The 12,913-nt window shown below is 46.4% G+C and overlaps 1 protein-coding gene across 1 annotated transcript in view; it reads right to left on the bottom strand.

Moving 5' to 3' along the window:
* The window catches only part of sli (slit guidance ligand), a 64,910-nt gene that overhangs the window by 16,784 nt on the left and 35,213 nt on the right, over positions 1-12,913 (bottom strand). Inside the window, exons 14-24 of the mRNA XM_028301074.1 lie at positions 9,135-9,285; positions 8,436-8,527; positions 7,687-7,813; positions 7,164-7,235; positions 6,547-6,707; positions 4,794-4,923; positions 3,979-4,156; positions 3,277-3,386; positions 2,157-2,326; positions 1,110-1,191; positions 83-214 (exon numbers count right to left, since the gene is read on the bottom strand). Coding sequence (XP_028156875.1) covers positions 83-214; positions 1,110-1,191; positions 2,157-2,326; positions 3,277-3,386; positions 3,979-4,156; positions 4,794-4,923; positions 6,547-6,707; positions 7,164-7,235; positions 7,687-7,813; positions 8,436-8,527; positions 9,135-9,285 — 1,405 coding nt within the window. The remainder of the gene's footprint in view (positions 1-82; positions 215-1,109; positions 1,192-2,156; positions 2,327-3,276; positions 3,387-3,978; positions 4,157-4,793; positions 4,924-6,546; positions 6,708-7,163; positions 7,236-7,686; positions 7,814-8,435; positions 8,528-9,134; positions 9,286-12,913) is intronic.

The following is a 12,913-nucleotide window of genomic DNA, read 5'->3' as shown; positions in this document are numbered from 1 at the left end:
AGAGCACACGTCAGCTCCGCTTCGCCCTAGAGAGCATACGTCAGCTTCGCCTCGTCCTAGAGCGCACACGTCAGCTACTTACTGAAACCGTCCTTCTTCCAACAACTGGCACTGTCCATGAGCGCACGGGGCCCCGTAGCACGCATCTATCTCGTGCTGGCAGGCGTCGCCGTGGAAGCCCCGAGCACAAGCACACTCGAAGCCGCCGCTGCTGGTGGCGGAGCAGACGCCGCCGATGAAGCCTTTTGTCTCGCTCTAGGGGAGCACACGTCAGTTCCGTCTCGCTCTAGAGAGCGCACAACAGCTCCATCTCTCTCTAGGAAAGCATACGTCAGCTCCGCTTTGCTCTAGAGAGCACATGTCAGCTTGGTCTCGCTCTAGAGACACTAGAACTCGCTGAAACTCTCAGTTACTTACTGAAACCGTCCTTCTTTCAGCAGCAAGCCTACCGTCTCGCTCTAGAGGAGCACAAGTCAGCTATAAAGAGCACACGTCAGCTTCGCCTTGCGTTAGTGAGCACACGTTAGCTTTGACAATTAGCTACTTACTGAAACCATCCTTCTTCCAACAGCTGGCACTGCCCATGCGCGCAAGGGCCCCGTAGTACGCATCTATCTTGTGCTCTATTAGGCTTCACCGTGGAAGCCTTAGAGAGCACACGTAACCTCCGTCTTGCTCTAGAGAGCATATGTCACCTCCGCCTCGCCTAGAGAGCGCACAACAGCTCCGTCTCAATCTAAAGACACTAGCTCGCTGAAACTCTCAGTTACTTACTGAAATCTTCCTTCCTCCAGCAGCTGGCACTGCCCATGAGCGCACGGGGCCCCGTAGCACGCATCTATCTCGTGCTGGCAGACGTCGAAGTGGAAGCCTACACTCTTCCATCTTGCTCTAGAGTCTAGTGAGCACACGTCAGCTCCTACGCGCTCTAAAGAGGAGCACATGTCAGCTATAAAAAGCACACGTCAGCTACTCACTGAAACCGTCCCTCCTCTAATAATTGGCACTGTCCATGAGCGCACGGGGCCCCGTAGCACGCATCTATCTCGTGCTGGCAGGCGTCGCCGTGGAAGCCCCGAGCACAAGCACACTCGAAGCCGCCACTGCTGGTAGCGGAGCAGGCGCCGCCATTGCGGCACGGGTTGTTGTGGCAGCGGTCGCATTTGGACACCACTTCGGAAGGCGGCTTGCCTGGGGAGAAAATAAAAATTATACATAGGTAAATGATAATTAAAATCCCACCAACAACTGTGAAAAAGTTATTTGATCGCATGTAGAGCCAAGCTTGTAACTGTACACCATACAGCCTAGTCAAAGTTTCGCTCAATATGGTGAAAATTCACTGGTTACCTTTCTGTTATACAATAGTTCTTGTAGTAACGTAATGGCCAAGCCACATATTTTGACTACTTGAAGTGTAGTGTAGGTAGTGCTGTGCCCTCAGATTTTAAATCTATTTCAGATGAGAATTAAATCTACGGCCTTTGAACTGCTCTGACCATTGAGCTACTGAGCGGACAACTGCTCTGACTACTGAGCTACTTAGCGGACAATTGCTCTGACCATTGAGCTACTGAGTGGACTACTGCTCTGACCGCTGAGCTACTGAGCGGACAACTACTCTGACTGCTGAGCTAATGAGCGAACAACTGCTCTGACCGCTGAGCTACGGGCCTATTCCCACCTCTCGTTCCCACCGCTGCAACTCCTGTGTAGCCAGGATCTACAGCTTGACCGACATTAACCCAACCAGTGAAGGTCAAGTTTGTCCCGGGGGAAAGTGACCACTGGGCTATGACACAACTAGGATTGTGATGATGATGATGACTCACCCTTGCTGAGAGAAGGACTGACACTACGCATCGAGGTAAGGGAGAGAAGCGAAGAAAGGCACAGGAGTGGGGAAGCGGAGCAGGGAAGCGGAGAAACGGAGGGGAGGTGGGGAAGATACTGAGAGAAGCGGAGAGCAAGCGGGGAAGGGAGCAGAGAACAGAACAGGAGCGGAGAATGGGAAGCGGAGAAGGCGGGGTAGCGGAGAGAAGTAGCGGAATGGGCTAATGGAATGGAGAACTCACCCTTTATGAAGGGAAGCGGAGAGAAAGCGGAGAACTCACCCCTGAAGATGAAGGTAAGCTGAGGACAAGCTGAGAACTCACCCTTGCACACGAAAGCAGACGTCTGCGTACTAAGCACCAGCTTGTCTCTCATCGGTGGCGGGCCGGCGCAACGCGCGATGCCTGGCTCGACGTATTCGCCTGCTGTCTTGACCCATTCTGAGAGCCAGCGAGCGCCGCAGTCGCAGTAGAGTGGGTTCGAACCCAGCGCTCTAGAAGGAGACAAAACATTTTATAAAAAGACTTAAGCCAGGCCTGTTCATCTCCGCCTCGGAGTTGCCTCAAGACACTGAGAGGTAAATAAGTAATTAATATTATTCAAGATAATTTATGCTAAATCATGTATTTCCTCCGCCATTTTCCGCAGTTTGGCACCTTACGTCACATCAAAGTCTTCGGCGTAGTGCCGATCACTGACGTTTGTCAACAAAACCTTGACTCTTGAGACAGGCTAAATTACACCATATTGTTAATGACATTGAGCATACATTTTTTTAAATATCTTCGCGAAGTAAAACTTCTGTACGTAGTTAGTACTTATTATTATTCTGTGCTTAAGCTGAGTTGCACCATCTTAGTTTAACTTTGACAAACGTCAAAAACCTGTCAAACTCCATACAAAAAGCACCGGTTATTGTTAATTTTACGGTTATGAGGTGCAACTCAGAATTAAAATGCATCTCAAATTATTTTCGATAGGTTCAGGCGGAAATTGAACCTTTCACTTGCCGGACAATTGCTAATGGTAAATCTGTCGATTCAAGTGAATTAAATTTTTGCAGTTTTAGTCAGCTAATATTACAGGTATTCCTTACTAAGAAAATAATAGTATTCACTATACATTACAAGGTGCTAAATACAATTAACAGCACATCCGACTATACAGGGTGTCCCAAAAAGTAGTGTCAAGCCTAGAGGTAGCCTCCTGCTCCTCCTATAGCGTAACCTCTGGGCTTCGGCTTGACACTACTTTTTGGGACATCCTGTATATTTGCTTAGTTTGGGACTACAAGCACAGTGTAAAATGTTCAAGGATATTTTATTTATTTTTGTTGCAAAAAAGCCTTTAATACAACGAAATAAGACGCCACTGTTTTGGCTTGATGTGCTGTCGCCCGTACATTAATATCAAGGTAGTAAAAACATGAAAATAAATACTCACACGTGTGAGATGGATTCCAAGTCCCTGAACACTCCGTCAGCCAGCGTGGAAATGTTGTTTCCATGAAGAGATAGCACGCGGAGCTGTGTCAAGCCTCGCAGGGCGTCGCGCTGTCAAACGAACGATATTAAAATTATTACAATGCAGGTCTCCGAATACAAGAAGATGAAGCAATATATGACCATTGATTACAGCTCTGTAGACTACAGGTAAAGTCCGGTCGCCGAGCAGATAGAATTTCGTACAATGACCCCAAGCTACCCATTCCTATAGCTCTCGTGCGTGATTATAATATTGCTGTACTAGCACGTAGACTGACCTGTACCCATCTCAGATGGTTGTAGTTCAGTTAACTAGTATGTAGACTGACCTGTACCCATCTCAGATAATTGTAGCTCAGTTAACTAGCACGTTGACTGACCTGTACCCATCTCAGCTGGCTGTAATTCAGTTAACTAGCACGTAGAATGACCTGTACCCATCTCAGATGGTTGTAGTTCAGTTAACTACCACGTAGTCTGTCCTGTACCCATCTCAGATGGTCGATGCTCAGTTAAGTATCACGTAGACTGTTCTGTACCCATTTCAGATGGTTGTAGCTCAGTTAAATAATATGTAGACTGACCTGTACCCATCTAGCAATAGACTGTCCTGTACCCATCTCAGATGGTTGTAGCTCAGTTAAATAATATGTAGACTGACCTGCACGCATCTCAGCTGGTTATAGCTCACGATGAGGGTAGCCAGTTTAGTCAACCCTTCAAAGGTGTCGTTTGCGAGCACACTGATCTGGTTGTTTGATAGATCAAGGCGCGTGAGCTGCGACAGGTGACGGATCTGGTCCGAGGTGATTGTTGTGATTTTGTTGGATTCTAGGTACCTGGAAAAAGAAGAGGATAATAAATGCTTTAGATAGGGCTGTTCTGCTTCTCCTTTGGTCCAATGGCAGTTTAACTGGTTTAACTTTCCCCCGGGACAAATTTGATCTTAACTGGTTGGGTTATCCCGTTCTCCTTTGGTCTGGTAGGATTTGCTTAAAGATTGGATTTTCTTTTAAAGATAGATAGTTAAAAACGGTCTTCAAACGCGATACCTGGCAAAAAGCACTGTATTAAAATTTTGGCTAGTCCGTTACCTTTTAGTATTCGTTTCGTGTCTTATTTCTTCTTTAAAGGAACGCGCAGAATGCAGTTTCAGGTTTTTGATGCATTTTTTACAACTTGTATTTGTAGCTCAGTGGTTACTAAACATCTTAGTGGTTACCTAGCTCAAGGATCACAACTCGATTATAGCTTAGGTCATAGCTTAGTAGTTACCTACACGTCAGTGGTTGCATAGCTCAGTGGTTACTCACAGCTCAATCGTTACCGATAGCTCAGTGGTTCCCAACACCTCAGTGGTTACATAGCTCAGTGGTTACTCACAGGTCGGTGGTTTGTTACAGCTTGGTAGTCGGTAAAGCTAGTCATATCCCAGTGATCTCTTAAATCTTAGTGGTTAGCTCAGTAGTTACTCACAGCTCGGTGGTCTGTCTCGGTATATTAGCTGGCAGGGCTGTGAGCTGAGCTCGCGAGCAGCGGACGACGGTGCCGGTGCAAACGCAAGCTGACGGACAGTAGTCTGGCGCGAGGCAGCCCTTGTCTTCGGCTGTGGATTAAATAATATATAACTAAATAATTATAATCAAAGCAATAATAGCCGAACGGTGAAGATGTCGGACTGGCCGACTTGTGTGCAACCTGCCCTAGGAAGACGCGATTCTGCGCACATCTGCCGCAATTCCGCCAGTACGTACTAGGGATGTTATGGATATGTAGTTTCGGTTATGGATATAGGAATAATATTATACCGGTTTCGGTTACGGTTACGGATATTTTTTTATTTCGGATATCCGAAATTTTCGATTACGGTCACGGATATCTGTGCTTTAGAATGCAATTTGCAATAGTTGTCCAACACGGTTCATTCATGGCAGCACACTTTATAAAAAAAATAACATTGATATTAGATGGCATTTGTAAAGGTATATCAGGCTGTTATGCCTTTACATAATTATTATGCTATACAAAAAACAATTTAAACTGCCTACATCCGAAACTATCCGAAACTTTTGGATCGGTTACGGTTACAGTTTCGGATATTTTTTTATTTCGGATATCCGAAAGTTTCGGTTACGGTTACGGATATCCATAACCTCCCTGGTACGTACAACTGAAAGGTAGTATCAGTAGTATTGCCATGGGAAGGTGAAGGGTTTGGCTGACTTGTGATCCGAGGAACTGAGATTCTGACCCCGCTGCCGCAACTAGACTATTCTGGTGAACCCCACTCATAACACAAACTTACCACGAGGGGTTAATGTGATTATTAGGATTAACCAGTTGCTAAATCTTTAAAAATAAAGAAGTTTTTTCAATCAAAGGACACCTACTGCTGGAAAAAGGTCGCTTTTTGCAACCTTCACCAGATCGTCAGTTCAAATCAAATCAAATCAAATCATTTATTGCATTACATTCATTGATTTGATTGATTCACCGAGTGTGACCTGGCCTGCCTATGTTTTTTCCCTGTTAATTAGTTAGTGATTAGTGAACTTACGCGAGCATTTAAAGTCGCTCAATTCCAAGTGATGTAAATTAGCGTCTCTTAGTGTTGACGGCGCTCCGCAGGTGGCGGTCGGGGCCAGGCGACGTGACCGCAGCCAAGTTGATAGCCAAGAGATATGACACGCGCACTCCACACTGCTCCGCTAATACACTCTACTTCTCCGCTTCGCTCCGCTTCGCTCCGCTAGCCTACTTCTCCGCTTCGCTTGTCTATTTCTCCGCTTCGCTAGCCTAATTATCCGCTTCGCTCCGCTAGCCTACTTCTCCGCTTCGCTCCGCTAACCTTCTCTGCTTATCCGTTACGCTCCGCTAACCTTATCTGCTTATCCGTTTCGCTCCGCTAACCCACACTACTTCTCCGCTTCGCTCCGCTAGCCTTCTTCTCCGCTTCGCTCCGCTAGCCTACTTCTCCGCTTCGTTCCGCTAGTCTATTTCTCCGCTCCGCTAACATACTTCTTCCGCTAAATTGATCCGCTAGCTCGCTCAGATTCTCCTATAGGTACTTATTGTATTACTCACGCGAGCACTTACCTCAAAGAGTCTAATGAAAGAAGTTGGTCTCCACTGTCTCCCCCCACTCCGCTCCGCTTCTCCGCTAGCCCTCTCCGCTTTGCTCCTTTACCATGTTTACCAGCTCCGTTCCGTTTAACTAAGTTATACTCACGCGAGCACTTGAAGTCGCTCAATTCCAAATGATGTAAATTAGCGTCTCTTAGTGTTGACGGCGCTCCGCAGGTGGCTGTCGGGGCCAGGCGACGTGACCGCAGCCAGGTCGACAGCCAGGAGATGTGACAAGTACACTCCAATGGGTTGTGCTCTAGGTTCCTAAAAAAGAAAGAAAGAAAACTTTATATAAACATACAAAAAACTAGAAACACAATCGAAAAACGTGTTTAAGTTAAGTTGCCATGTAAAAATATTATTATTATCATCATCGAGTCAGTTAGGGCTGAGCTAAACACAATGCAAAAGTGGCGCACTTACCTATTCTAAGTTGAAAGGTTATAATATTATAATGATATTAAAAAATAACCTCAACTAAGGGGGAGTTGAATTTCTTTGGCTTGGCCGTACGACCCATAATACTAGCTACCACTACCCAGCATTTATGAAGCAACACTGGCCGTACACTTGAGAAAACTTCAACGGGTTTACCCAATGTCTAAGTAGCTGACCGTTGGTCAGCGGCAAGCGAAGGGTTAAATATAGGTTTGATTCCCTTCTATTAAAAAATGAATCTAGGTAGGTATACAATTCATTCTAGATTGATCATCAACTTACAGAGTAGACAGCATGGTCAGATGATCGAAAGCCCCCGGTGTGATGCATTTGATTTTGTTTTCTCCCAATGATCTGAAATTATAAATAATTTATATTCTATAAGGCATATAATATAAGCATCAGGTTATTCTAAAGATGTGAACACACAAGTATGTAATCTTTGCAAACATCATCAACATCATTTCAGCCATAAGACGTCCACTGCTGAACATAGGCCTCCCCCAATGATTTCCATGTTGCCCGGTTGGTAGCGGCCTGCATCCAGCGCCTTCCTGCTACCTTTACGATGTCCTCGGTCCACCTGGTAGGTGGACGTCCCACGCTGCGTTTTCCGGTACGCGGCCTCCACTCCAGAACCTTGCTGCCCCATCGGCCGTCAGTTCTGCGTACTATGTGCTCTGCCCATTGCCACTTCAGGTTGCTAATCCTTCGGGATATGTCAGCGACTTTAGTTCGTTTACGCATCTCTTCATTTCTGATTCGATCTCATGAAGAAACACTACACTCACTACACAATACTCACAGCACTGTCAAGCTGTGCAGCCCGAAGAACATCTTGTCAGTGACAGTCTGCAGCAGGTTGCCATCAAGCAGCAGTTCCTGTATGTTGGCAGCGCCGTCGAACGCGTTGTCTTCGATTACCGTTATTCCTGTATAGTGAAATAGCGTCAGTAGGTGCTCAAAGAATGGTGGATCTTGGATCAGGAGGGTAGATGAAGAAAAAAGAGACGATGTGTGTACTAGGGCTTGTTCCCACGGAGACCTAAGGGGACTATTCCCACCTTTCGTTCCCACCGCTGCAACTCCTGTGTAGCCTAAAATACGTCTCGTCTCCGCTTTGGGGGAAAACGGCCTTTAAGAGGGTAGTTGAACAGAAAATATTTTCAATATACTAATGTAGTTGCTACAACTGTTAAACTCAAATAAATATCCACCAAAAACAAAGTTTTATAGAAGTTGTTCAGTTTTAATTATTTAAAGAGTAGTAACTATTCACTATTTAGACATAAAACATTGAAAATCTGAAGTCATCGTATAGCCTAGGCTCAGACAGATCCCAACTTTTAGTTGGACGATAGTTGGGCCCGATTCTGATTTTTATGAAGAATCGGATGATAACAAATCGGTTTAGTGTGCGCACTTTCATATACATCTCCATACTGATTAACAGATTAATTGTGTGACCCAACTTTATCGGCCAGCTAAAAGTCGGTGGACTGCGCCTTGGCTAAACGAGAGTTAGTTTTGCGTAGGGTATGTTAAAGTCCTTACCGTTATTCCTGAAGTCTAGTTTAGTGAGGTCCGGCAGCCTGCCGAACAGGCCGTCCGACTTGATCTGCCCTAAGGCGTTGTCAGACATCAATCTGTAACAATTTTACATGATTATTAACATTTTTGTCGTGTGATGCATCGGAAACGTATCCTAAGATAATACATTTTTTTTTTATGCTAGCCAAGCCAACCTTAAAGATGTTTTAAACACTAAAATATTATGTTGTAATAATTCTTAAAATTTAAACAATTTTTTTAGGATTTGAACCAGTAACTCAACATTTAAACCAGTGACTTAAAATTCGAACCAGTGACTCAGAATTAAAGCCAGTGACTCAGAATTTGAACCAGTATAGTCACTTAAATTTGAACCAAAGACCTACAGAGCACCCATGTTAAGGTTCGGTCAAACCAACGCGATCACACGCAATCAACCGGCGTGAAGCGATGGCGATCAATGCATTTAAGTCTGATCGCCATCGCTGCACGCCGGCTGATCACGTGTGATCGCGTTGCTTTGGCTGAACCTTTAAGCTGCAGATTCTTGAGTACTTCCCTGAAGGACTCAATATTTGAACCAGTGACTCAGAATATAAATATCAGAGATTTTTTCTGAACAATTAGTATTTGAACAAGTAACTTAGAATTTGAACCAGTGACTTGGAAATTAAACCAGTGACTTAAGAAGCAAATACTTACAGGGCATCAGTGTTGAGCGGCAGGTCCTTAGGCACTTCGCTAAGCGACGCGCGCGCGCACGTGACGCTGACGGAGCGCGCGCCGTACTCGCACGCGCACGCCGCCGGGCACGCGCCCGACACGCCACACGCGTTGGCTGTCTCCTCGCCCGCTGGCAGAGAGAAAGAGAAAGAAACATTTATTACTATTGACAACACTCAGAAAACGACAAAATGGTACAATCCGGTCGAATTAACTGCTCACCTGGGCCCCGATTACGCTAATTTTTAACGTCTCCAATACAGACGCGCTTCTTCGATTTCTTCGATTCTGCGATACGGATTGGTCAAAACAGCTGAATCCGTATTGCAGAATCAAAAGTGCGCCTGTATTGGAGACGTCAAAAATTAGCGTAATCGGGATCCTGGCGGCCGTGACGTTACTTCGACGCTCTGAAACGGACGGGGCGAAGTCGAGTGGTCTGCGGATGAGTGCGATGGAGAGTCGCATTATAGCGAGGTGCGCAGTTAGCTCGATGTGATTGGAATCACTCAAAAAACGAAAAAAGGTATCCACATACATAACCGCCTCTGTGGTCTAGTGGTAAGACCACCTGCTTCAGACGCAGAGGTCCCGGGTTCGATTCCCAGTGGGGGCAGATTTTTCTGTTCGGTTTGGTTGGTGGTAGGGCTTGTTCTAAGTCCGCCTGGCTAGCTACCACCATCTTACCTAAGTCTGTCGCCATAACAACAATGTTAACAGCATTGTTGTGTTCCGGCAGTTAGAGGTAAGATAGCCAGTTCCTCCGTGGTTGAGGATTCCGGGTGAAGCTCGCTTCCACCTTCGGCCTGATCGTCACTTACCATCAGGTGAGATACAGGTCAAGAGCTTCCTCGTTGTGGATGAAAAAAAAAAAAAAAAAAAAGACAGCCCAACGATGCTGAAACGTCAAGTGGCTAAAATCAAAACTAACGACCCAGCATTGATAGTAGCGCCCTCCTGTAAATATCATAATTACATGAGAAACTTCTGAACTGTCCTATCCATGACATTGACAGTGGGGCGCCACCGTCAATACCGGATCGCTGGTTCCGATTTTTACCATGTTGGAAACCATAAAGTTGAACGATGGTAGCGCCCCCCTGTCATTGAGTTTGGTGGGACAGTTTAGCGTGGGTCATCTTATAATGATATTCCGCCGGATTGAATGTAACCCCTAAGTGGACATCACTCAAAAAACGAAAAACATATAGCCCAACAATACAGGGAACTTCAAGTAGCAAGAATTGGAACGAATAACCTCATGCTTATGCCCCCCCCCCCCTGGAAGTGGAAATTTTACTTGCCCCCCCAGGCACAGAAGCTGGGTACGCCCATGGTAACCCAGTGCGACAGTAGCGCCTTCCTGTCAGTGCCATATTTAGGACACAGAAGTGTTGTACAGTTGTAACAGTGGCTGTTTTGTTGACACTGTCAAATTGAAAGAAATATAAGTAAAACTCATTTTATTTTTGCAAGCAGGCTTTTAAAACGCACTTTTACACGTCCCAGTATTAACCCTACCACTGCTTCGGGATAATAAATGGGCCAGTGCTGAGAAGAAGCAGCGCAAGAAACTCAGTCACAATGTCAATCTGGGGGCACGGCAGTGCCCCCACCAAGTCGAGCAAAAAAGCGGCACGGCCGTACCATCCTTTTCTCGAAGCAATTCAGGCCATTTTCGACCGCCTGTAACTTCGTTTTGGATAAAACTAGAAGGCTGAATTTTCATGAGCTATGCAGGCATTGTAAAGACAAGGTATATTTAAAATTTCATTCAATTTGAACCAGTAGTTTAAGAATTATAACGGGTCAAAGTTACTTAATTTTGTCACTCACTGACTGACTCACCGATCATCAAAACTCTAAGGCACTTCTAGCAGACCTAGAAGCTTCAAATTTGGAATATAAGTAGTGTTTGGTGTATGAATCAAGGAAAAACTAAAATATTTGGGGGCACGGTAGTGCAACCGCCAAGTCGAGTAAAATTTTTCAATTTCGGTCCAGTTTTCTAGATACATAACTGCTGTCTACAAAATACAAAAAAAGAGAGAGGGAGAGAGAGAGGGAGAGAGAGGAGGGAGAGGGAGAGAGAGAGGAGAGGGAGAGAGGGAGAGAGAGAAAGAGAAATAGGATCGGGTTCTTCCATAAGTACGCGGCCAGCCAGCGCAGTGCGCAGTCGCAGGAGGACGACGCGGCCGCCGGCAGCGGGGAGAGAGAGAGGAGGGAGAGAGAGGAGGGAGAGGGGGAGAGAGGAGGGAGAGAGAGAGAGAGAGAGAGGAGGGAGAGAGATAAGAGAGAGGGAGAGAGAAAGGAGAGAGAGGGAGAGAGAAAGGAGAGAGAGAGGGAGAGAGAAAGGAGAGAGAGGGAGAGAGAAAGGAGAGAGAGAGGGAGAGAGAAAGGAGAGAGAGGGAGAGAGAAAGGAGAGAGAGAGGGAGAGAGAAAGGAGAGAGAGGGAGAGAGAAAGGAGAGAAGGGGAGAGAGGGAGAGAGAAAGGAGAGAGAGAGAAAGGAGAGAGACATAGAGAGGAGGGAGAGAGAAAGGAGAGGGAGAGAGAGAGAGATAAAGAAGTCAGTCAGTCGTACTCACGCTTGCACTTGAAGTGCTCCTCCCTCAGCGCGTCTATCCGCTTGCGACTCATTCTCTTGGGCGCGTCGCACTTGGCGCCCGACGTCTCGGTCGGGTTCTTGCGCAAGTACGCGGCCAGCCAGCGCAGTGCGCAGTCGCAGGAGGACGGCGCGGCCGCCGGGCAGCGGAGAGAGAGAGAGACGAGAGAGAGGAGGGAGAGAGATGAGGGAGAGAGCAAAGAAAGGAGAGAGATGAGTGTGGAGCGAGAGATAGAAGGGAGTGTGGATAGAGAGAGAGGGAGGGAGAGAGAAAGGGTGGAGAGAGATGAGGGAGATATTTAGGGGGGGAGGGAGAGAGTGTGAGGAGGGAGAGAGAGCGATGGGAGAGGGAGAGAGGGGGGAAAGAGAGAGAGGGAGAGAGAAAGGAGAGGGAGAGAGAAATGAGAGAGAGGGGACGAGAAAGGAGAGAGAGAAAGGAGAGAGAGACAAAGAGAGAGAGGAGGGAGAGATGAAAAGAGAGAGGGAGAGAGAAAGGAGATAAAGGGAGAGAGAAAGGAGAGAGAGGGAGAGAGAAAGGAGAGAGAGGGAGAGAGAAAGGAGAGAGAGGTGTGGGAGAGAGTGAGGTAGAGAGAGAGAGAGCAAAGAAAGGAGAGAGAGGAGAGATGAGAGACTGCGGAGAGAGAGATAGAAGGGAGTGTGGAGAGAGAGAGAGATATAGAGAGGAGGGAGAGAGAGACAAAGAAGTCAGTCAGTCGTACTCACGCTTGCACTTGAAGTGCTCCTCCCTCAGCGCGTCTATCCGCTTGCGACTCATTCTCTTGGGCNCTCCACGCAAAAACCACCGAACGAATTCCACTGAAACTCCACAGTAGTATTGTTTACAAACCAGATCAACACATAGGCCACAATTTATGACGGTATTATGTGACAAATAAATTTCAACAAATAAATAAGACGTCTAAAAAGCGCTATCTATCGTCATTGGTTAAAATCTACAGCGCTTGGCAAACCACTGTTTTTGACATTCGTAAATATTCATGCCGTGAAACACCATCTATCAACACAATATCTAACGGGGGCAAATCATGGTCCACGCGTACGAAGTTGCGGGTGGCCGCTAGTAAAAATAATAATAATCATAAATGTCAGCAGGTATGCGTGCCCGACGCATGCAAGGGAACATGTTCGCCCAGG

This window comes from Ostrinia furnacalis, unplaced genomic scaffold (assembly GCF_004193835.3).
Source record: "Ostrinia furnacalis isolate ACB-3 unplaced genomic scaffold, ASM419383v2 OfSCF0867, whole genome shotgun sequence".
Taxonomy (NCBI): Eukaryota; Metazoa; Arthropoda; class Insecta; order Lepidoptera; family Crambidae; genus Ostrinia; species Ostrinia furnacalis.
This window is presented reverse-complemented; position numbering and strand designations above follow the sequence as displayed.